Source organism: Helicoverpa armigera, chromosome 8 (assembly GCF_030705265.1).
Source record: "Helicoverpa armigera isolate CAAS_96S chromosome 8, ASM3070526v1, whole genome shotgun sequence".
Taxonomy (NCBI): Eukaryota; Metazoa; Arthropoda; class Insecta; order Lepidoptera; family Noctuidae; genus Helicoverpa; species Helicoverpa armigera.
In genome coordinates this window covers 3,282,989-3,305,146 of record NC_087127.1, presented here as the reverse complement: position 1 = coordinate 3,305,146, position 22,158 = coordinate 3,282,989, and the positions used below count along the sequence as shown (strand labels likewise).

The following is a 22,158-nucleotide window of genomic DNA, read 5'->3' as shown; positions in this document are numbered from 1 at the left end:
AGTTAAAGCACCATAACAAGGAAAAACATCACAACCCATAGATTTTGTTGATTTTATTGTTCATGTGAGTACTTTAAAATCAAGGTATTCTAGGAAATGCACTTTAGGTGAATGTGTTCTATGGAAGCTGTAATACGAAACACCTGTCGCACTCAGTCAGTAGATCAGTACTGATATTTACCGACTATTTTAGTAAGCAAAAAACTTGAAATCAACGCATGATGACTAAACAGCAACCAATAGTATAATGGAGGTATTCCTGTACCTATTTCTCGTGGAGTGGGGGTATTTAAGGTCAAAAGTAAATAATTATTGTACTATGTACTTGATAAGATGCACAAAAAATAAATAACTGTCATTTAAGTACCTAAAGATGACGGATAAAAATCATCAAAATAGGCATTTTTGTTTAGCCCATAACTTTTTAACGGGACCGTTCGGGAACATGATGATTGATCATATGCCTTCACTAAGGTCTGAAAAACAACCCCTGAAAGTTTCAACTGTACCACACGGATAGAAAATGTTTTATGAGGAAAAGAAATTGCATTTCCATACATTGAAAATGAACAAACCCGTTTATCTTCGTGTATATATTTTTTAAAGTGCCTAGATCCACTAATTAGTGTATGCTTTGATGTCCCCAACAATCCTACATACTCAAAATAAACCGAAAACAAACTTCATTTTTCAAAAATTCCTACGAAAGGCGAGCGAAATTTACCGCCCAGTGTGCGCCGTTAGAACTGTTGTACGGTTTCCGGCCTCGTTTATCCGGAGATTTGGTTACACCTGTTAGGTCAGGCTGTTTTAAAAACCTACGGGAGGCTGCTACTACTAGAATGCAAACTGCTGTTCAGGAGTCGAAGGTGAATTTCGATCGTAAACGTATCGAGGCACCTTTTAAGGTTGGTCAGCTGGTTCTAGTGCAGAGAAGGGTATTTAGAAAGGGCCTTAGAAGTGGCAAGCTAGTGCCACGATATGATGGACCATTTGTTGTGACCAAAGTTCTTCCGCATGACAGATATGTTGTTAAGGCTAGCAATAAAACTGGCCGTTCATATGAGAATGTACTGGCTCGGGATAAACTGAAGCCGTTCCATTGTATGTCCGATACTGATTCAGATTAGGAACTGAATTATTGTTTGTTATTTGTTTTCCTTTTTTAATTAGTATTAGAAGAAAATGAGACTTATTCAGATTAAGAACTGAATAATTAATGTCTTATTTAAATGGATAACTTGACATCTTGTCAAGGAAATTTTATTTCATTTTGATCTCATTGTATTGATAAACTGTAAGAGTTAGACTAACTATACTAGCTATAGTTTAGTATATTTATAAGTGCCATGATACCTTTGCATTCACACTGTAATTTTTAAGTATATTGTTTATAACCTGAATAATTTGTCTTATTTATCAACGAGTGGTGGAGATCTCTGTACTTTTGAGAAGGCACTTATTATGGACTGTGTTTGACACAGTGATGGGAGCATGAGACGCTCATTATATTGAACCCTAAATTGCATGCATGCTAACCTTAAGAGGGTGAATCATGAAGGCCTGTGAAGCGGACCATGACTGTCGGGGATACCTTACATGTAGTAAGTGTGAACCGAACTGCTGAACGTAGATCCATATGAGATGGATGGGCCGTTAGAGCAGTTGAAGGCCTTAAGAGGCGGACCATCAGACTTTTAGAGGTCGAGAGAGTCTAGTCGATGCTTGATCTCCACTTTTGCATGCATTAAAACCAGTTCTTGAAACATTTATTCCATTTTGAAGTGGGGGTAGTCAAAATGGCCTATTTGTATGAAACGTTGAACTTTGCTTAATTTTGGGGAGCGTAAAAAATCGTTATGCCCACCGGATTTATGTCACGGTATGTTACATGTTGGTCTGCGAGAATTAATTGCCACATAGCCTCGATATTATCTTGGGTCATGGCGGGTTTTCACGTGGCTTTTCACTGAGGCTAGAGTGCCCACGTTGAAATTCTAAATCAAAATCAAAATCTTTTTATTTCAAAAAAGGCCTTTGCAGGCTCCTATGAAACGTCACACTATTTGCACGGTTCCAAAAAGTTGGTCTCATGGAGAAGAGCCGGCAAGAAACTCCATAGAAACTCTTTTAAAAAGTAATATTTTCAATAAAAGTCTATTACATAACAATAGTAAGCTGACAAAATTATACAATGCAACTGAAAGTTAAACTGTGAACTCCTAACTCCTGACCCCTCTTTGAGAAGTGGCTCGGGAGGAGTCATGGCGGCTCACCGGATACGTTTGTTTCGGGTGGTACCTGTATCGAATCGGTCGTGAGGAGGCGCTGGGTGTCACCACTGTGCGGACAGCCCCAAGGGCACGGTGTACCATACAGTCCAGGTGTTAGGTGGCTGCGGCGAACACTCCCGACTACCGTAGGCGTGGGTCTGTGGGCAGCTTATAACGATATGCTTGTTTATGAAATATTATAGTACTTCAATTCGCCTATTTTTAATAATACCTTTCTGAAGGGTCTTACACTAAACAGTGGCGACCAGCCCCACACTATAACATTTTCGCCTCCTACGTTTGAGAACTTTCTTGGTGTAATTTGGTTCCATCACATTTTTTGGAAGTGACTAAACTCAACTATTTTTTTTAGAATTCTTCAAATCCCTTTGTTTTATCAGATAAAAAAATCATTTTTCAATACTTGTTCAGAGCAACTTTCACTTTTGATAGAAAACGCCAACTATAGTATGGACATGCGGTGCCTTTCCAAAAATAGGTAACTTTTTCCAATACACATGCACTACAGGTTTTCCCGACCCGGCTGTTATCTTAAATTTCTGCAGACACAATTTTCGTCCTTTTAGCATCAAATGACTCCGAAAAAACAGTACCGAATAATATCAATGGTTCTCTATTTTCGTTATAACACCACTGTGAATTCTGTTTGCGGATGAGTTTTCCTTGGCGTCGGTTTTCAGTTGTTCTCAAACCTTGACTTTTTTACTGCCATTAACAAGGCATCTTTAATAATAATTTTATTACCATGTACCCATGTACCAAAGACTATAAAACCACTTGACTGCGCATACAGTGCCCCGACGCTCGCCAAAAGTTAGCGATTTTGCGCGCACTATAAGGGATTGTTCACACCAAACGTATTGTCCGCCGCTGACTGTGAGTATACTCACTGTCTGCCCCAGTGTGAACGTCGACTCAATCTGCAGTACGCGTACTCACCAAGCCGACAATAGGCTATAGCGTACGATGCGCTACATGTGTGAACAAAAGAATAGGCTCTTGTAGGTTCACACTAGATGCGTACGCTGAGTGGCTGACTATTCTACACATAAAAGGGCTCAGTATTTGAAGTTGCTCGTAGTATTTTATATACGATAAAACTAGCGTAATTATTTTTTTTCAAATCAGACGTTTTACTGATATTTCAATTAAATGATGCGCATTCAGATAGTTGCCATTTGCGAAGCTCTAGAGGAAGACGAAAATAATAAAAAGAAGAGATTGTGGGTACATCCCTTAAATTTGAAGAGATGTTTTCTTGGTCAATTTCATACTTTATATTTCGAATATAGACTTTATCCAAATAAGTTCAAGAAATATTTTCGTATGACAGTAAAACATTCGATGAGTTACTATCTTTAATACGTTTAAGTTTATATAAAAGGGACACTAATTATCGACGTGCTGTACCGAGGCGCGGCGGTGCGTACGCGGCGGAGCGGCGCTATTCGGCAACTGCGTCCGCGTAGCCAATCCGCGTCCGCCGTGCATAGTCGCGTAGTAAAATAATCGGCCACTGAGAGTCAGCTACAACAGACGACGTAACAGCGTATAGTCGGTTCGGTGTGAACGACAATTTCAATATATATGGAAAAGCAATAAACTGCGTAACGCGCGCTCACAGTCAGCGGCCGACAATACGTTTGGTCTGAACGATGCCTAAGGCTACGATCAGTACGATCCATTAGTAGCAACCAAGTCTATGACCTGCGAACACGCTAAATTATTGAGGATTTTATTTAGTAAAAAACAAAAAAAATGCCTATATGCGCGATGAAATGGTGCGGGAAACAATCCAGGACATCTAGTTACAAAAAGGATAGCAACGGCAAGTATCAATACGAAAATTTGGCTTTGATTTAATTATATTACGAAATACCACAGGGGTCTATTTAAATTGGTGGTTGGTGAACCGCGCTCACGCTCGTTGATGTATTTTGGAAAAGTCCCTTTCTTTCATTAAGAAATTCTAATACGTCCATCTCTTTCTTGCCCTTTGTATTCTTATCGATGAAAGGGCTGTTAGCTAAAATTCTTAATATAATAATAATATAATAATAAATTAATTTAATCTATAATATAAAAATGAATCGCAAAATGTGTTGGTAAGCGCATAACTCAACAACGCCTGGACCAATTTGGCTAATTCTTTTTTTGTTGTGTTTGTTATTGTCAGGAGAAGGTTCTTATGAAAAAAAAAATAGGGTAAAGTAGAGAAGTCAGTTGACGGGAGCGAAGCCGCGGGCAAAAGCTAGTAGGTAATAAAAATTCAATTAAAGTTAAAAATTATTACGAATGACGCAACACCAAAATAAATAATACATATAAAAATTTAATGCTAAAAGCTTTCATAAAACTTAAATATCTTTTTTCTTAACAACAAAAACAAATTGAACCTATAATTTAAAATTAATAAATAAAATTGAAATAAGTTGCTATAAAAAAATAGGTATATATAAAATTGGTATTCGATAATTATTTATAATAAATATCCGATTTAGGTATCGAATGCACGCCGCTGCACGCGCTGATTGAAAAAAAAAATACTCCATTCCAAACTCTACTTCTTGTCTGTGACTTTGATCTTGTAAATTGTTCATTTTTATTGTGTATTTTATGTGCTGATTTTTTAGTTATTGAACAAAAATAAGTGCACGAAATGTATTGCAACGGATTGAAAATGTTATAAATATGACGTTTGTGTTGTGTTTGAGAAAGTGATGCGATTCATCATCAGCCTATCGCAGTCCACTGCTGGACATAGGCCTCTCCAAGTGCACGCCACTGAGATCGATTTTCGGCTTCTCGCATCCAGCTCCTGCCAGCCGTCTTGCGCAAGTCATCACTCCACCGTGCCTGAGGACGTCCTACACTACGTTTGCCGAGGCGCGGTCTCCACTCTAGAACTCGTTTACCCCAACGGTTATCGGTTCTTCGGCTAATATGGCCAGCCTACTGCCACTTCAGCTTGCTGATTCGGTGGGCTATGTCGATGACCTTGGTTCTCTGACGGATTACCTCATTTCTGATGCGATCCCTCAGAGAAACGCCGAGCATAGCTCTTTCCATAGCCCGCTGAGCGACTTTAAACTTGTGGACCAGCCGTACCGTCAGTGTCCACGTTTCGGCTCCGTAAGTCATGGACTCGACGTAGCTTCCCAAATGCAGCCCAACCCAACTGAATTCTCCTATTCACCTCGTCCTCAAAGTTGTTTCTACCTAACTGCAATGTCTGCCCGAGGTATACATATTTCCGAACAACTTCGAGAACGGCGCCGTGTATTGCAATTGGTCCCGGTAGAACATGTTCATTAAACATGACCTTGGTTTTGTCCAAGTTCATCCGTAGGCCGCAGAGAGAAGCGTAGAGAAGATTCAGCCAGGTCGTTCAGCATCTGGTGTAGGTCCTGCAGCGTTTCCGCCATGATGACGATATCGTCAGCAAATTGCAAGTGAGAGATGTGTTCGCCATTGATGTTGATGCCGCGTCCTTTCCAGTTCAGCGTCTCCTCCATTGCATTAGTGAACAGTTTCGGGGAAATTACATCCCCTTGTCTCACTCCTCGATGCAACGGTATGGGCCTTGTTTGCTGATTCTGTACTTGGATGGACATTGTAGCGGCTTCGTAGAGACATCTCATCACTTGGATGTATCGCCAATCTACTTGACAACGCTGCAGGGACTCCAGAACAGACCAGATTTCAACCGAGTCAAAGCTAGACACAGGGGCTGATTATACTCTTCGGTCTTCTGTGTAATCTGCCGCACTGTGTGGATGTGGTCTATGGTGCCGTATCCGCTCCGAAACCCAGCCTGCTCCGGTGGTTGGAATTCGTCGAGTCTTCGCGCTAGTCGGTTCGTGATCACTCTTGAGAACAGCTTATAGACGTGGCTTAGGAGGGAAATGGGTCGATAGTTCTTCAACTGGGTTTTGTCTCCCTTTTTGAAGAACAGGACGACAACACTCCTACTCCACGCCTCTGGAGTTCTCCCTTCAAACAGGACGGCATTAAAAAGCTTCTGGAGCTCCCCCAGTACGGGCTTACCTCCTGCTTTTAAAAGCTCTGTTGTAATGCCATCCTCGCCAGGGGCTTTTCCATTTTTGAGGTGTCTCAGAGCGATCTCGATTTCGCCACTGCTGACTTCTGGCAGGTCTTCAGTGAAATGGCGTGTTAATGTGGCTCTAGAATCCTCATTTCCGGGATCAGGTCGAGATGCATGCGATGCGTATAACCGGCCATAGAAATTTTCCACTTCCGAAAGGACTGCCGGCACCGAAGAAACGACTTCTCCACTTGTTGTGGTCAGCTTCGTCAAGTGGCTTCTTCCAAGAGATTGTACGAACACCTTTGACCCCCGATTTAGCTCAATTGCTCTTTCAATGGCAAGAGTATTGGAGCACCGGAGGTCGCGTCGTACATGCTTGTTGATCTCTTGGTTTAGAACCCGCTTAGCTGACGAAGTGACAGGCGGGTTTTCACGTCGTTTCTTCATAAGCCCTAATGTCTCTTCCGAAAGCTTTGATTTCTTGCCCTTACGCTGCATGTTACAGAATCTCGAACCTTCCTCCCTGAGGATCCGAACCACATATTCGTGGTTCTGGTTAACGTCTGTTGTGGTTTCCACGGCGGCAAATCGGTTCTCCAAAGACTGGAACGTTTCGGATCCTGTCATGGTTTGGAGCAGTGTTGGTCGGAGCCTGGCCTTCATCAGACGGAAACGTTCGGCCTTGAAGTTGATATTCAGACAAGTCGGTGATCGCTACCGGTATTAAACCTATTGATCACGGAGACGTCTCTGAATATGTGCTTCTTGTTCATCATGATGAAGTCAATCTCATTTTTAGTCATAGTGTCGGGGCTTTGCCACGTCCACTTCCTTTGGGGCTGCTTTTTGAAAAAGGAGTTCATCAAAAAGAGCCCCTCGCGTTCGAGGAAGTTGACGAGCATTTGCCCCCTATGATTCCTGCTTCCAAATCCATGGGATCCTACTGCCGATTCGCCGCAAATCTGTACTCCCACTTTAGCGTTAAAGTCCCCAATGACAACGGTGTAATGGGTCTTTGTAGTGAAGTGGAGGGCCCTTGATATATCATCAAACATATCCTCCACTTCATCGTCTGAATGTGTCGAGGTCGGTGCGTACACTTGCACTACCTTGAGGCTATACCTGTCGGTGAGCTTTATGATAAGGTACGTTACCCTGTTCGACACACTAGACACCTCCACAACGTTATCAGCTAGGGACTTATTAACCAGAAACCCAACGCCACCTTGGGATTGTTGGTCTCCCTCTCGGAAGTACACTAGGTGACCTGATTCGAGGGTTATGGTGTCCTCCCCCTCTCTTCGAACTTCACATAACCCTAATATGTGCCACCTAATCTTCCCAAGTTCCACCTCGAGTTGCGCCAGATGCGAGTCAAGCCGTAGCGTGCGGCCGTTGTACGTCGCAAGAGTCAGTTGTGTTTGGTGGCCTCCCGTAACCCGGAGATTCTTCGCACCCCCTGTCCCACCGTAACCACGGTCGCCACCGTGACCGGGAATAGCGGGACTGCCGGGAACTAGGGGCCGTGGCTTTTTTGTTCTGCACATTAGAGGAATATAGCCTACTGCTATCACGCTGTCCAGACGGGTTGATAGAGGGTTTTTTTTCGAGTTTTCCTTCTCTCGCACTGGTGTTCGGTGCAATTTTCTCCATTAGTCGACTTCTACGACACCCACTGGAAGAAGGGGTAGCGACATATGTATTCTTAAGCCGTCGCTACACGGCTAATATTACGGCTATTTATTGGTAAGTTTTCACCAAATTTGAAATGCCTAACTTTTCGATAGACTTAAAAACACCGTAATTATTATCTTCTTCTGAATTCAGTGACCCCATTTGACCTTTGCACGTTGTTGTCAAATAAGTGAGCTCTAAAGTTATAGTTAAAATACTTCTGATCAGGCATTATGGACTTAGAATTCTTGTGTTGAAAGTTAGTACAAATTTTTGACTTCCATGTCGCGATTCAAAATATCCCGCCGAACCAACGGTAAAGTCATATGTCAAAATCTTGTCGAGCAGAGGGGTTAATGTGCATAATTATCATGTTTAGTATGACTCTTTGAATCACGATATCTCGAGAATGGTAACATTTAGGAGAAAACTGTTGATGCCATTTTTGTAGATCATGTTAAGATCTACAACTTTGGTCTGATGTTTTTTTTGATAAAACTTACCGTTTTCGAAAAAAAATCAAAAAACCGAAAATTTTAACATTTAACCTCGAATAACTTTTGACGCACACATGGGATCGATGGGGACTTTTAATATTTTATTTATAACTAGCTGTTGCCCGCGACTTTGTCTGCGTGGGCAATATAGAATTTTATATAACCTATGGAATGTCACTATCACAAAGGATCACCAAAGTAAGGAAAGTTCTCGCGCACGTAGCCACAAAGATAGAAGGATGCACTCATAGATATCGTAACTCATAGGTATCGACAGGATGGATTGACATATTAGTTGGTTGTCAAATCTAATGTCAAATATTATGATTGCGTTCAGAAATTTAACTTAAGATTTATAATTTAATTTGTGACAAAACTTAAGATTTATCTTTCGATTTCTATATAGTCTTATAAAAAAAATAATCGGACAGATTATGATACGATTCGATATGATTAAAATTGAGTTTCTCGAAGCCGACCACTATTTATGTACTATGTATTTTGAGACTATGCAATTTTGTCGCGTTTGTTGAGTTTCAGAACGCGATATTAGATCCTCCAACGCGCACGCGAATTTGAACTTAATGCAGCGGTAATAAATTACAAATTGACTCTCCATTTTATTTAGAAAACGTTTTTATGGGAAATAGAAAAATGCTGTTTTGAAGATTTTCCCGGCAATTATTAGAATTTTTCTCACCTTTTAAACCTTTCCTGGACCTCTACAAACATTTTAAAACCAAAATCAGCTTAATCGGCCCAGCCGTTCTCGAGTTTTAGCGAGACTAACGAACAGCAATTATTTTTTTATATATACAGGGTTACTGGTAAGTAGACCGCATCCTTTCAGGAGGTGATAGTATAGATCAATACGGACAAATTCGACCCTGGGATACACTGGGCAAAAGTTAACCCTTTTCAAGATAATCGAATTTCAAGATCAGTCGTCTAGGTACAGGTATTAATTTTCATTACTCGTCAAAAGTCTCGTTTTTGTGGATTTTTGTGTGTTTTTGGATAGAAGATTAATCATTTCATAATAACAAACCATAAAACTGTACAAATCACAGAGGAAATTATAGCGAACAGCAATTACTTTTTTAAAAGATATTTTCTCAAAAATATTACTCTTCATTTTTTTGTGCAGAATACTTAAAAAACATCTACATTTATCTAGCTATCCAAAAAGCCACAAAACACACAAAAATCCGCAAAAACGAGACTTTTAACTTGTAATAAAAATGTATACGTGTACCTAGACGACTTGTAAAGAAAAGATCTTAAAATTCGATTATCTTGAAACGGGTTAACTTTTGCCCAGTGTATGCCAGGGTCAAATTTGTCCGTATTGACCAGTACTATCACCTCCTGAAAGGATGCGGTCTACTTACCAGTAACCCTGTATAGATAGATTCCCTGGAACTCCATACATTTTAAAACCAAGAAAAGCCAAATCGGTCCAGCCAATCTCGAGTTTTAGTGAGACTAACGAACAGCAATTAATTTTTATATATAAGATAGATAGATGATAAACCCCAGCTCTCCACCAAAATTCAGCTTTCCGGGAATTTTTGTTATTTGACCACTACTTTTATGTCTATTTTGACCGGACTATAAACAATTGACTAAATAAAATGATTTTTAATAAAATAAAATATTACGTATGATAGATTTTTTATTGTGATTCTATTTATGTAAAAAAGTGGAAATCAGTAAAAATGTGTTGTAAACTGCTGAAAAATAGAATATTTAGAATCCCGGTACCCACAGTTAATACTAAACTTCCTTTGCACGAAGATTCTCAAATTTTTTATTTCATTATTTATACAACAAAATCTGTAAAATCTGTAAATAAAAAGACGACACGGCGCGCGTAATTCAATCAAAGGTTGTAACCTTTGATTGAATTACGCGCGAATTATTCAAATGATTTAACATATAACGAAGTAGAACAGTTACTAAAACCTACACAGTAAGAACCCAAATCATCCCGTGGGTGTCGTAAGAGGCGACTAAGGGACAAACCGGAGGTCGGGCAGCAGCGTCCTCCGCGTACTGCATACCCTCACTGCGATCGCCAACCCGCCTGCCAAGCGTGGCGATTAAAGGCAATTACCCCCCAATGAGAAGCACAGAAACCAGGCCCCCAGTCCCCGGCAGCTCCGCTATCCCTGGCGCGGGTAGCGGTCAAGGTAACGGCGGAGCAGGGGGTGCTAAGAATCTCCGGAAGAGATCCGGCTACCCACCCCCACGACGACTGGCCCTGGTAACACACAACATACGCACATTGAGGACTGACGAAGATCTGCGAGCTGGAAGAGGAGTTGAGCAAGTTACATAGGGACATTATAGGGTTATGCGAAGTCCGTAGAGCGGGAGAGGACACCGTAACCCTGAAGTCTGGTAACTTGCTCTACTACCGGGAGGGCGACCAAAAGTCCCAAGGTGGTGTCGGGTTTCTCGTTCACAAGTCCCTCGTAAACAACATAACAACCATCGACAGTGTGTCGAACAGGGTGATATACCTAATACTCAGAATATCCGAAAGATTCGCTGAAGGTCATTCAGGTATACGCACCGACCTCGTCACACTCCGATGATGAGGTGGAGACTATGTATGAGGACGTAAGTAGGGCCATACATAGTTCCAAAACCCACTTCACTGTTGCTATGGGGGATTTTAACGCTAGGTTGGGCAAGAAAAGCGGTGATGAGTTGAGCGTGGGGCAATTTGGATATGGGCAACGGAACCCTAGGGGACAGAGGCTGGCTGACTTTCTGGAGAAAGAGGAACTCTTCATGATGAACTCTTTCTTCCAGAAGCCGCCTCACAGGAAATGGACCTGGTTGAGTCCCGATGGTTTCACGAGAAACGAGATAGACTTCTTCATGATCGACAAGAAACGGATATTCAGTGATGTCTCTGTGATCAACAGGGTAAAAACCGGAAGCGATCACCGAATCGTAAGATCCTCACTGAATATCAATGTTAAACTTGAAAGGTCCAGTCTGATGAAGTCTACGCTCCGACCTACTCGGTCCCATATTCAAAACCCGGAAAGCTTTCAACTCGAGCTCTCTAATCGCTTTGCTTGCCTTGAGAACTTAGTGTCAGTGGACGAGATCAACGACGGACTAGTGGAAACTGTCCGCACGGTAGGGTCTAAGTTTTTTAGACCCTGCCGTAAAAATAGACTTCAAAAACTAACCGAGCAAACCTTAAACCTCATGGCTGAACGACGCTTGCTACAGTTGCAGTCTTCCCATGATGCGAAGTCATATAGGCAGCTCAATAGACGAATATCCAAGTCCTTGCGACACGATCTGCGTCTCTTTAATACGAATCGTGTTAAAGAGACCATACAGCGAAACCAAGGCTCCAAAGTGTTCGCAAAGGACAAGTCTATTGGGCAAAGCCAGATGACTAAGCTGAAACGGGAGGATGGCAGCATAGCGTCGACCAAGGCAGAGGTTTTAGGCGAGATTATGAGAGGTTCTATGGACAGTTATACACTTCGGTCGCAAAGTCCGTTGACAGCTTGGCAGGAGATCCAAGAACCAAGCTGTCCCGACATTATACCGAAGATATCCCGGACATCAGTCTGTACGAGATTAGGATGGCCCTGAAGCAGCTTAAGAACAACAAGGCGCCGGGTGAGGACGGAATCACTTCAAAGCTTCTGAGAGCGGGTGGAACACCGGCACTTAAAGTCCTCCAGAAGCTCTTTAACTCCGTCCTGTCCGAGGGCAAAACGCCTGAAGCATGGAGCAGGGGTGTGGTGGTGTTGTTCTTCAAAAAAGGTGACAACAGCCTATTGAAGAACTACAGACCCATCACACTTCTAAGCCATGTTTATAAGCTGTTTTCAAGGGTTATCACGAACCGTCTCGAACACAGGCTTGGAACAAGCCGGTTTCCGAAGAGGCTTTAGTACCATAGACCACATCCATACGCTGCGGCAAGTTATACAGAAGAACGAGGAGTATAACTTGCCATTATGCTTAGCGTTTGTGGACTATGAGAAAGCCTTCGATTCGGTGGAAACATGGGCGGTACTTGAGTCACTCCAACGATGCCATATTGACTATCGGTACATCGAGGTGTTGAAGTGTTTGCATAATAACGCCACCATGTCGGTCCGAGTACAGGAGCATAGCACGAAGCCGATTCCATTGAGAAGAGGCGTAAGACAGGGGGACGTAATCTCCCCGAAACTGTTTACCGCCGCAATGGAAGACGCCTTCAAGCTCCTGGAATGGCAAGGACTTGGCATCAACATCAACGGCGAATACATCACTCACCTTCGGTTTGCCGACGACATCGTAGTCATGGCAAAGTCGATGGAGGAACTCAGTATGATGCTCGAGGGCCTCGACCGAGTTTCACAACGGGTGGGCCTGAAAATGAACATGGACAAGACGAAAATTATGTCAAATGTCAATGTTCAGCCCACCCCAGTCTCTGTTGGAAGCTCGGTACTCGAAGTTGTTGACTCATATATCTACCTAGGACAAATAGTCCAATTAGATAGGTCCAACTTCGAGAAAGAAGTCAACCACCGAATCCAACTCGGCTGGGCAGCGTTCGGGAAACTACGCAATGTCTTTTCGTCCGACATACCTCAGTGCCTCAAGACGAAAATCTTCAACCAATGTGTGTTACCAGTGATGACTTACGGCACCGAAACGTGGTCTCTCACTATCGGCCTCATCTCAAAGCTCAAAGTCGCTCAACGAGCTATGGAGAGGGCTATGCTCGGTGTTTCTCTACGTGATCGAATCCGAAACGAGGAGATCCGTAGACGAACCAAAGTGACCGATATAGCCCACCGGATTAGCAAGTTGAAGTGGCAATGGGCAGGCCATATTGCTCGCAGAGCAGATGGCAGATGGGGCCGAAAAGTGCTGGAGTGGAGACCACGGACTAGCAAGCGCAGCGTAGGACGTCCACCAACGAGGTGGACAGACGACCTTATAAAGGTCGCCGGAAGACGCTGGATGCAGGTCGCTTCCAACGGGTATCTGTGGAGATCAAAGGGGGAGGCCTATGTTCAGCAGTGGACGTCCTATGGCTGAGATGATGATGATGATGATGACACAGTAAGAGGAAGAAAATTTCTGCACATTACACACACACACACACACACAATACATAACATTGTCTTTTTCTTAGGCCACAGTAGTCGAACAGACGGGACCGGTCTCGTACAAGGTAGACGTTGGGCGCGGAGATTGCTGGCGAAGACATGTTGATCAAATTGTACCTATATACATATGTTACAGTCAAAGTAATAAGTCCGCATATTATACATATTATCTAGCTATCATTTATAATATCTACTCAATTTGGATAAAGTGATAATTGACACAGAATTAATCACATTAACTAGCAATTTTATATAATATCTCCATAGACTTAGATAATGTAATAAAACAAGTACGTAAAGATTATTATTTCATGTTAACTAACAAAAGTGCCTGGTAGCTGACCTTAATATAATTCGAAAAAGGCTAGTTAGCACAGTCCAGGGCACCCCTAGTAGCGAAAGGTCCCATCTTTGACGTGTGGTTTGGGCCACTGTACGGACGGCCCGGAGTGTGCCCTGCCCGGGAAAGGCACCGCCGTGTCCTCGTCGAGGCAGTCGGCAGCGGCGACCTCTCGCGCCCGGCCCTGGTTCAAGCCAAGGTCCGGGGCGAGAGGTACTGGGATGCCATCGCCTCCTTCTGTGTGGTCGAGAGATGACTCTCAGCCACCGTAGACGTGGGCCTGTGCGATGAGTTCGGGTGCCTTATCGGCCTTCCGTCTTCGGGAGACACGGACCCGTCTCGGCGGCGTACCTTGTTCAACGCGTAGGTTTAAGGCACTAACAGTCTGACCTCACGCTGCACGCTCACGCTCACAGTGGGAGGAATCATTTGATGATTTATCATAAAAAGAGTCGATAATAACTTGAGCCGTTTCTAAGAATTAGTAAGTAGTCAGACGATAATACCATAATTATTACTTTGGCTAACTTTGACCAGCTATTATGAATTAGATCTATCACACTGTCTAGTGTGTGTCTGTGTCTAGTCAATTTGGGTATTATATACAATGACCAATCACTTTGGCTGTAACATATATGTACAACAAGAATCGCCACTCGTTATCTCGAACAAGCATTGTTTCCGCTAGTAAGGCCTCTGCCTCGAATTTTGCGGGCAGCGGGGCGGCACCGGCGGCGGCGCGGGAGCGGGGCGGGCAACGCATACCTGTTCTCGAAACTAGCGGGCAGATCGCGCGGCACTATAGCAGTGTAGTGTTGTGTTCTGTTGTGTTTGCTGTTCCATATGAGTGTCCTCTCAAAGATGGCCGAAATAATTAGCCCTTGCACGTCCGAAGACATTTTGATATGTCACAAAAAAAATGTATAACACTATGCCTACAATGCAGACGCCCAACGCGGGCGGTCACCGCTTGACTGGAGCGCACCGCTCGTTGCCCGCCGCCGCGCCGCTCCCGCGCCGCTGTATTCGAGGGCCGGTCCATTTGATTATACGCGTAAGATCCTGCCACTCCCGCCCCGCCACCGCTGCCGCTCCGCTGCCCGCAAAATTCGAGGCAGAGGCCTAAAGATGTATCACCAGACCGGGAGGTTCCCCCGGTCCGTCAGGAGACTGAGGACACATTCGAGGACGCTTCTGGCGATGTCGGTGAGAATTCACAAAAGACTGATACTGAAGCGGCGTCAGAGCCGGTAACCACACCACCACCGCCAGGAGCGTCTGCTCGTGCTCTGCGAGCTTATTGCGGACTGTATTTAGAGATAAGTAGATATTTAGAGATTATAGATAAGACTAGCTTAAGGGGGAGAAATATGTACCGTCGGCTTAGTTATAGTTATGATATTTGTATGGTGGTGGATAGATTGTAACAATTATTAAATAAACCAGTTAGCTGCTAACCCTCGCCTTTTATTGAAGCTGCAACATTAATGCTCAAAGTGTCCCGAGTCACTACTGTGAACTCGTCGTGATCTTTAGTAATAGTAATGTTCACGCCATCCTGATTTCTGAGAGCTGGTTTAAACCAGATCTCTTGTCTTTATCGTACTCTCTTCCTGGCTTCGTCCTTATTCGGAATGATCGGCTTGCGAGAAGAGGGGGTGGAGTGGCAATTTACCTTCGATCAGACTTTCCTTACAGGATTTTGGCCAGTTCTTCTGGACCTCTAGCTAGTGCTGAATATCTCTTTCTAGAGGTTTCATTCGAGGGGGCCAAAGCTGTCGTTGGTGTTGTCTACTGCCCCCCTTGTGTTAATTACTTCACTGTTTTCGAATCGCTGGGTTCAGAGTATGCGCATTAGGTACATCATCATGGGTGATTTAACACAAATCTCCTGTTACCAGAGCCTGTATGCATGTGATGACGCGCCAATAATTTTGTTCACGCAAATAATTTTTACTAACAGATGCTGCGCACGTGGCGCCTCTGATTGCGGCGGCACTCGTCATCGCGGCGCTACTCGTCATCGTGCTGTGTTTCATTTGGCTGTTTAGGAAACGTAGAGGTATGTTTTGCTGTGTATATGTTACAGCCAAAGTAATAAGTCTGCATGTTATACATATTATCTAGCTATTATTTATAATATCTACTCAATTTGAATAAAGTGATAATTGACACAGAATTAATCACATTAAGTAGCAATTTTATATAATATCTGCATAGACTTAGATAATGTAATAAAACAAGTACGTAAAGATTATTATTTCATGTTAACTAACTAAAGTGCCTGGTAGCTGACCTTAATATAATTCGAAAAAGGCTAGTTAGCACAGTGCGAGGCACCCCATAATAGTAGCGAAAAGTCCCATACCTCTCTTTGAGGTATGGCTCGGGCCACTATACGGACGGCCCGGAGGACACGGTGAAGCTCACAGTCCAGGTGTGCCCTGCCTGGGAAGGGTACCGCCGTGTCCTCGTCGAGGCAATAGGCAGCGGCGACCTCTCCTACCTGGCCCTGGTTCAAGCCATGGTCCGGGGTGAGAGGTAATTATGTATTAAATTTTACTTGATTTTGCTTCATCTAAACTAAAAGTCAATAGAGTTGACATAACTACCTACTCTCCTTTGAAGCAATAGGGTTGTCACTTTTAATTAATTTATTTATTTATTCCTTTATTTCAGGCAACTAGGGCCCATAAAAATACTAATTCACATATATCGTGCATTACAATACTATATCTATAAAAACTAAATTGTTTTGTGTTTGTTCGTCGAAAAAAGTGATTGTGTGTGTCTCATATCGTATGATTCTCGAATTATAAGGGATATTATAAATTGCATATCAAATAAATAATCGCCTATCAATAAATACTCATCATTTATATTCTTTTTTACATCAAATAACTTACTCCACTACAAATAAACTAAATGCTTAACAAAACTCAAACTGCAGATAATTCGAAATTATACATCAATATACCATTATTTTTTTCTTATAATGCAATACAGTGAAATTTATTCTGGTACAAAAATACTACATACAAGCACTAAATACTGACTGCACAGCAAATTTTCCATATTTCATAGCAAAATAACTATCCCAGTCGCATATTAACCAGTAAGTACAACAAAACCTGTTCATCATATTTGTCTTAATTTTCAAGAAGCCATGCTCGGCAAATTTAATGATTATTATAACAAAAAAATCCTGTCACATTGCATTATTTCTAAAAGCAGAACAAATTAACTGAAAAATTGAAGCTAGTAACGAAAACGAATCTCTGCAAAACCGACTCCACATAGTCTTGTTTGCCCTACCCCTAGAGTGCAATTCAAAACCGCGTAGGCGCGGAGGGGCGAGGCGGCCTGCGAGCTTAGGCGCAGGTAGTTTTAACGCTCGCCGACGCGGTTGAGGCTGGCCGGCTCTGCCGGCCAGTAAGCCGAAGCTGCGGTGGTGAGCGTGAAAACCATCTGCGACGATAAGCTCGCATGGGACCGCCGGAGCCACGAAGCGCCGGAGCCGTGACAGAAGCCATGCTTGCTGCATGTTGCTTGCATGCTTCTTACAGGAAAATAAAAATTCCAAAACTATGCCAAAAAAATATTCTGACTATAAACATTCTGAAATATGATAGTTCTACCTTTTAATGACTACTTATATGAAATGTATGCCAAAAGGAAGTACTGAAAATGACTAAAAATGCACCTGCCCCATTTTTTTTAAGAACTATATTTGCAAGCATATCATCGGACTTGCAATCCGACTCAAGTACGTGGTGCCACCTGCAGAAGCTAAAAATGTGCCTATTGGGCAAAAAAGGAAGCGTGGACGCTTATTAATAATTCAATAAATTACAATTTTGTATTTCATTTTATATTTTTTTGCTGATAATTAATAAATAATAAGATGACTGTGACAAATAAAATGCTGTTTTATTCAGAAAAACTGCTGTAAATAATATAAAAATAGAAGCTATATTTAAAAGAAAAAGAGTTAACATGTATAATGTGCATTAAGATTATTAGCTGTGCATTGATGAAAAAGCTTTTGCTTTAGGAAAAATCGCTGTACGCTGCGAAAATAAATTGTAGTGTGTTTAGTGATATTTTGATAGTGTTATTTTTTACTACCCGAATTATAATAATTTTAAAGTCATTAAACTTGCTATCTGTAGTAAACTTGGTTGTCATCCAGTACCATTTATGTGTCATTTATGTCTTTTTTTCTATGTATTTGCAATATTTTTTCGGTTCAATTGCACTCTTTTCTTAATGTAACTTTTTACACCATGGTTTTTGTTCACTCTCAAACTCAAACTCAAAGGACATTGTTCCGGCTCCATACATGTTCTGCCTAAGAACCGTTCGAATGGAAAGTGACTTCTTTAAAATTATATGGAATCCTATGAACTAAGTTTTCACGAACGGACACTTCAGGAAACTAATATAATTACGAAATAAGTTAATATTTTGAGGTTATCAATAAAAAATAACCAAGCTTGCGCGAAATATCAGAGTAGTGTTATCAAACTACACTATACAAAATATCAACAATACTATGTAAAGCTCTCTTCTAGATCTAGGAAAAGACTACTCTACTAGATACTAGGAAAAGAGATAGTAAATAGTCAAGTTTAAGATAATTCTTTGACAATGATCATTTTATAAAGTTGCATTTTCTGTCTGTCCCTATGAATGCTTTAGATCTCTAAAACTACGCAATGGATTTGGGTGCGATTTTTTTTAATAGATAGAGTAGGTCAAGAGGAAGCTTTACACCAAGGTTTTACATTGCCACCGTGCGAAGACGGGGCGTGTGACTAGTTTTCATAAATGCTTAGAATTTTTATGAAAAACATCTACCTAAACGCTTTTGCTTTCAACGTTACGTTTCTTAATATATAGTGAATCCACTTTGGATTTGTGATAAAACGTATAAGTTTCCAAAATGGAAGAGTTCCATTCACCACAATTCATAAAATATTGATGTTATTACGATGGAGAATTATTTATTTAAATGATCGTTACTACTTTTATATTAGACAGTTACCTAGCTATCTACGCATAAGGCGGGAATCGAACCCGCGGTCTATTACCAAGAAGGCACAGACCATACTAAAAATGTCATTACCACACAAAATAATTTAACAGTTAAAGTAAGGTTTACCAATAACAATGAAAGAGGTTTTCGAGGATGTGCAATAAAAACAATATTTAAATTCAATTAAAGGTTTTTAATCATCAATATTTCTCAATAATATATCTAAGAACTGAGCAGGGGGTTCAATTGAGTTTTGGTATCTCGCCCAGCTTAAATACCAGATAATAGTCATTATGTGGGCACAACAGCCCACTATTCCACGCCCAATGATACAATTGCAACAGTATGCCTGATGGTAAGAGCTTCTTACAAAGTACACAATTGCGTCCAACAGTGCATCTTATTATGCTCGACTGCTTCAGACCAACACGTCGTACATATAAGGTCATGAGCTTCAACCTGTAATAATTAATACAAAAAATCATTAGTAAATATCAAGTAACTTGCAATTGTGGCAATTGATTTGAAAACCGAGAAATTGTGTGCTTATGAAAACATAAGTAGGTAGTAACATTCTTATCAAAATTAGAAAAACACTTTCGTAGACCACTTATCATACGGGGAACAGTCCATTGTTGTATGCAACGAAGTATATCTTCGTTTTCTAATACCAAAGAACCTCCAGCAGATCCACAATTTATACAATATACTATATTCTGCATCCATTGTTGTAATTATAATACAACTAAATTCGATCACAGACAGAGCAATATCCGAAAATGCTAGTAAAATCCAGTTCTTTACACAAAGCCGAGTCTACCAAGTACGCAATCTAATCGGAGTCCGTAATCAAGCCAAAGTAGTTAGAATAAAACCATGAAACGCATAGAAAATCACAAAAGAAACGATAGTCGCAAAGCAATCAAACTGACTTCTAGCAAACTGACTGAAGTACACCAGTGTTGCCAATTACGAAAACTATAATCCTACTCGAATGCCAAGCTAGAAATTCGCGATTTCGCTCAAAACCATCTTAAAACATTATACAGAACACTAGTTTTTTTCTAGCTAGTCAGTTTAGGTATTTAAATGAATAAAGTGTTACCAACTAATTTTAATATCCGACTTCGGAAAGGAGGTTCTCAATTCGATCCGTACTTACCGAAATCCCGAAAACTTCCGAAACTGGCAGCACTGGCTGACGGAAACATTTTATAAGGCATCAATAATTGTGACCCTACTTTTTATTTGGAATTTATTTATTTGAAGTGTCCGTGGAATACTAAAATATGTTTCAAACAATATAAAAATAAATAAAAATTATAGTATAATTTATATTCAAAAAAAAGTCGTGGTGGCCTAGTGGGTAAAGGACCAACCTCAAGTACGAGGGCGCGGGTTCGATCCCAGGTCAGGCAAGTACCAATGCAACTTTTCTAAGTTTGTATGTACTTTCTAAGTATATCTTAGACACCATTGGCTGTGTTTCGGATGGCACGTTAAACTGTAGGTCCCGGCTGTCATTGAACATCCTTGGCAGTCGTTACGGGTAGTCAGAAGCCAGTAAGTCTGACACCAGTCTAACCAAGGGGTATCGGGTTGCCCGGGTAACTGGGTTGAGGAGGTCAGATAGGCAGTCGCTTCTTGTAAAGCACTGGTACTCAGCTGAATCCGGTTAGACTGGAAGCCGACCCCAACATGATTGGGAAAAGGCTCGGAGGAGGATGAGTATAATTTATATTCACATCGGTTCTTAAGCCAAAATTGAACAATGTCCTTTCAAACTCATTTTTTTTTTTCAATTAGGCCTATAAAAGCTCTTTCGAAACTTTAGGTGCACGGTTCCAAAGAGTTGGTCTCATGGAGAAGAACCGGCAAGAAACTCCATGGACACTCTTTTTAAAATAAAATAAAATTAATTACGTATTTCATACAGTTTTCTATCTAGTCCTGAGAATGTTATACAATACCGTAAATGAGCCCGAAAGTGGAAATAGTGACTAAAGTAACAAAATTTATTCATATTGCATTTTTTCAAATAAAACTTTATTTTCTCTCACTATTTAAGTATTTTTATTTATTTGTAAACCAAGAAATATTATTTTTTAACTTGTATATTTTAATTAATTCGATTTGGAATTAAATCCCCCTAGATTGCGAGATTCTCACACTGTGCAGCGCCCTGAACGCGTTATTAAATTGAACCCGCAGAGCATTGTATGTTCTTTGAAGAGCTCCCGTGTACAGTGAGGTACAGTACACTTTGAATAATGTAATTTTAACTGCGTCTGTCCAACGGGAGAATCTGCGTGCCAACATATTCACCCGAACTGACAATGCTCTGCGTTCCCTCTCCATATCGACGTTATCTTTTAAATCGTCGGTGACCCAATGTCCAAGGTATTTAAATTGGCACACTCTTGTTAAGGCTTCACTATTTAGGTAATATGTCAATAAATCCTGAATTTTATAATACGCCTTTTTAATCAAAATGTTTTTAACTGCATTTTAAAACTCTTTATCTGTAAAATCAAGGAAATATATATGTCACCGTAAGATTACAAACATCGTTAGATTACAATCTATCTCGAGAGATTGTATACTGTCGAATTATTGTGAACCGTAACATCTGATTGCTATTTTTCGCTATATTATAATCTATCAATGTAAAGCGGTAAAATTGTCAACTGGCGTAGAACGGAATGCATCTTGCGCGCTGATTGGTAGAAAGTAATGTGCCCCCGCCGCTCCGGCATTCGCCATTTTGTTTGTTTATTTCTTTTCTTGTCGATTGTGTTAACAACTGTGTTTTCTTGATTATAAATTGATTTCCTGTTGAAAATAACTTATATCTTTAGAATTAGTTATATAAAAGTGTTGCTATTTCATTCCTAACTCTACGGGAACTCCATGGGAACAGAACGGCTGGTCGTGATTGGTGGATCTTACAAAAAGACTGACCAATCAGGGAGAGCTTTCGGACAGTTGACAATTTGACAATTTCTCATCGATAGATTATAATATAGCGAAAAATAATGCGTTAGATTGCAATCAGATGTTACGGTTCACAATAATTCGACAGTTTACAATCTCTCGAGATAGATTGTAATCTAACGATGT

At 41.2% G+C, this 22,158-nt stretch overlaps 1 protein-coding gene across 1 annotated transcript in view; it reads left to right on the top strand.

The window, feature by feature from the left end:
• LOC135117212 (hemicentin-1-like) overlaps positions 1–22,158 on the top strand; it is a 475,120-nt gene that overhangs the window by 418,599 nt on the left and 34,363 nt on the right. Inside the window, exon 12 of the mRNA XM_064035808.1 lies at positions 15,964–16,062. Within this exon, the coding sequence (XP_063891878.1) occupies positions 15,964–16,062 (99 nt within the window). The remainder of the gene's footprint in view (positions 1–15,963; positions 16,063–22,158) is intronic.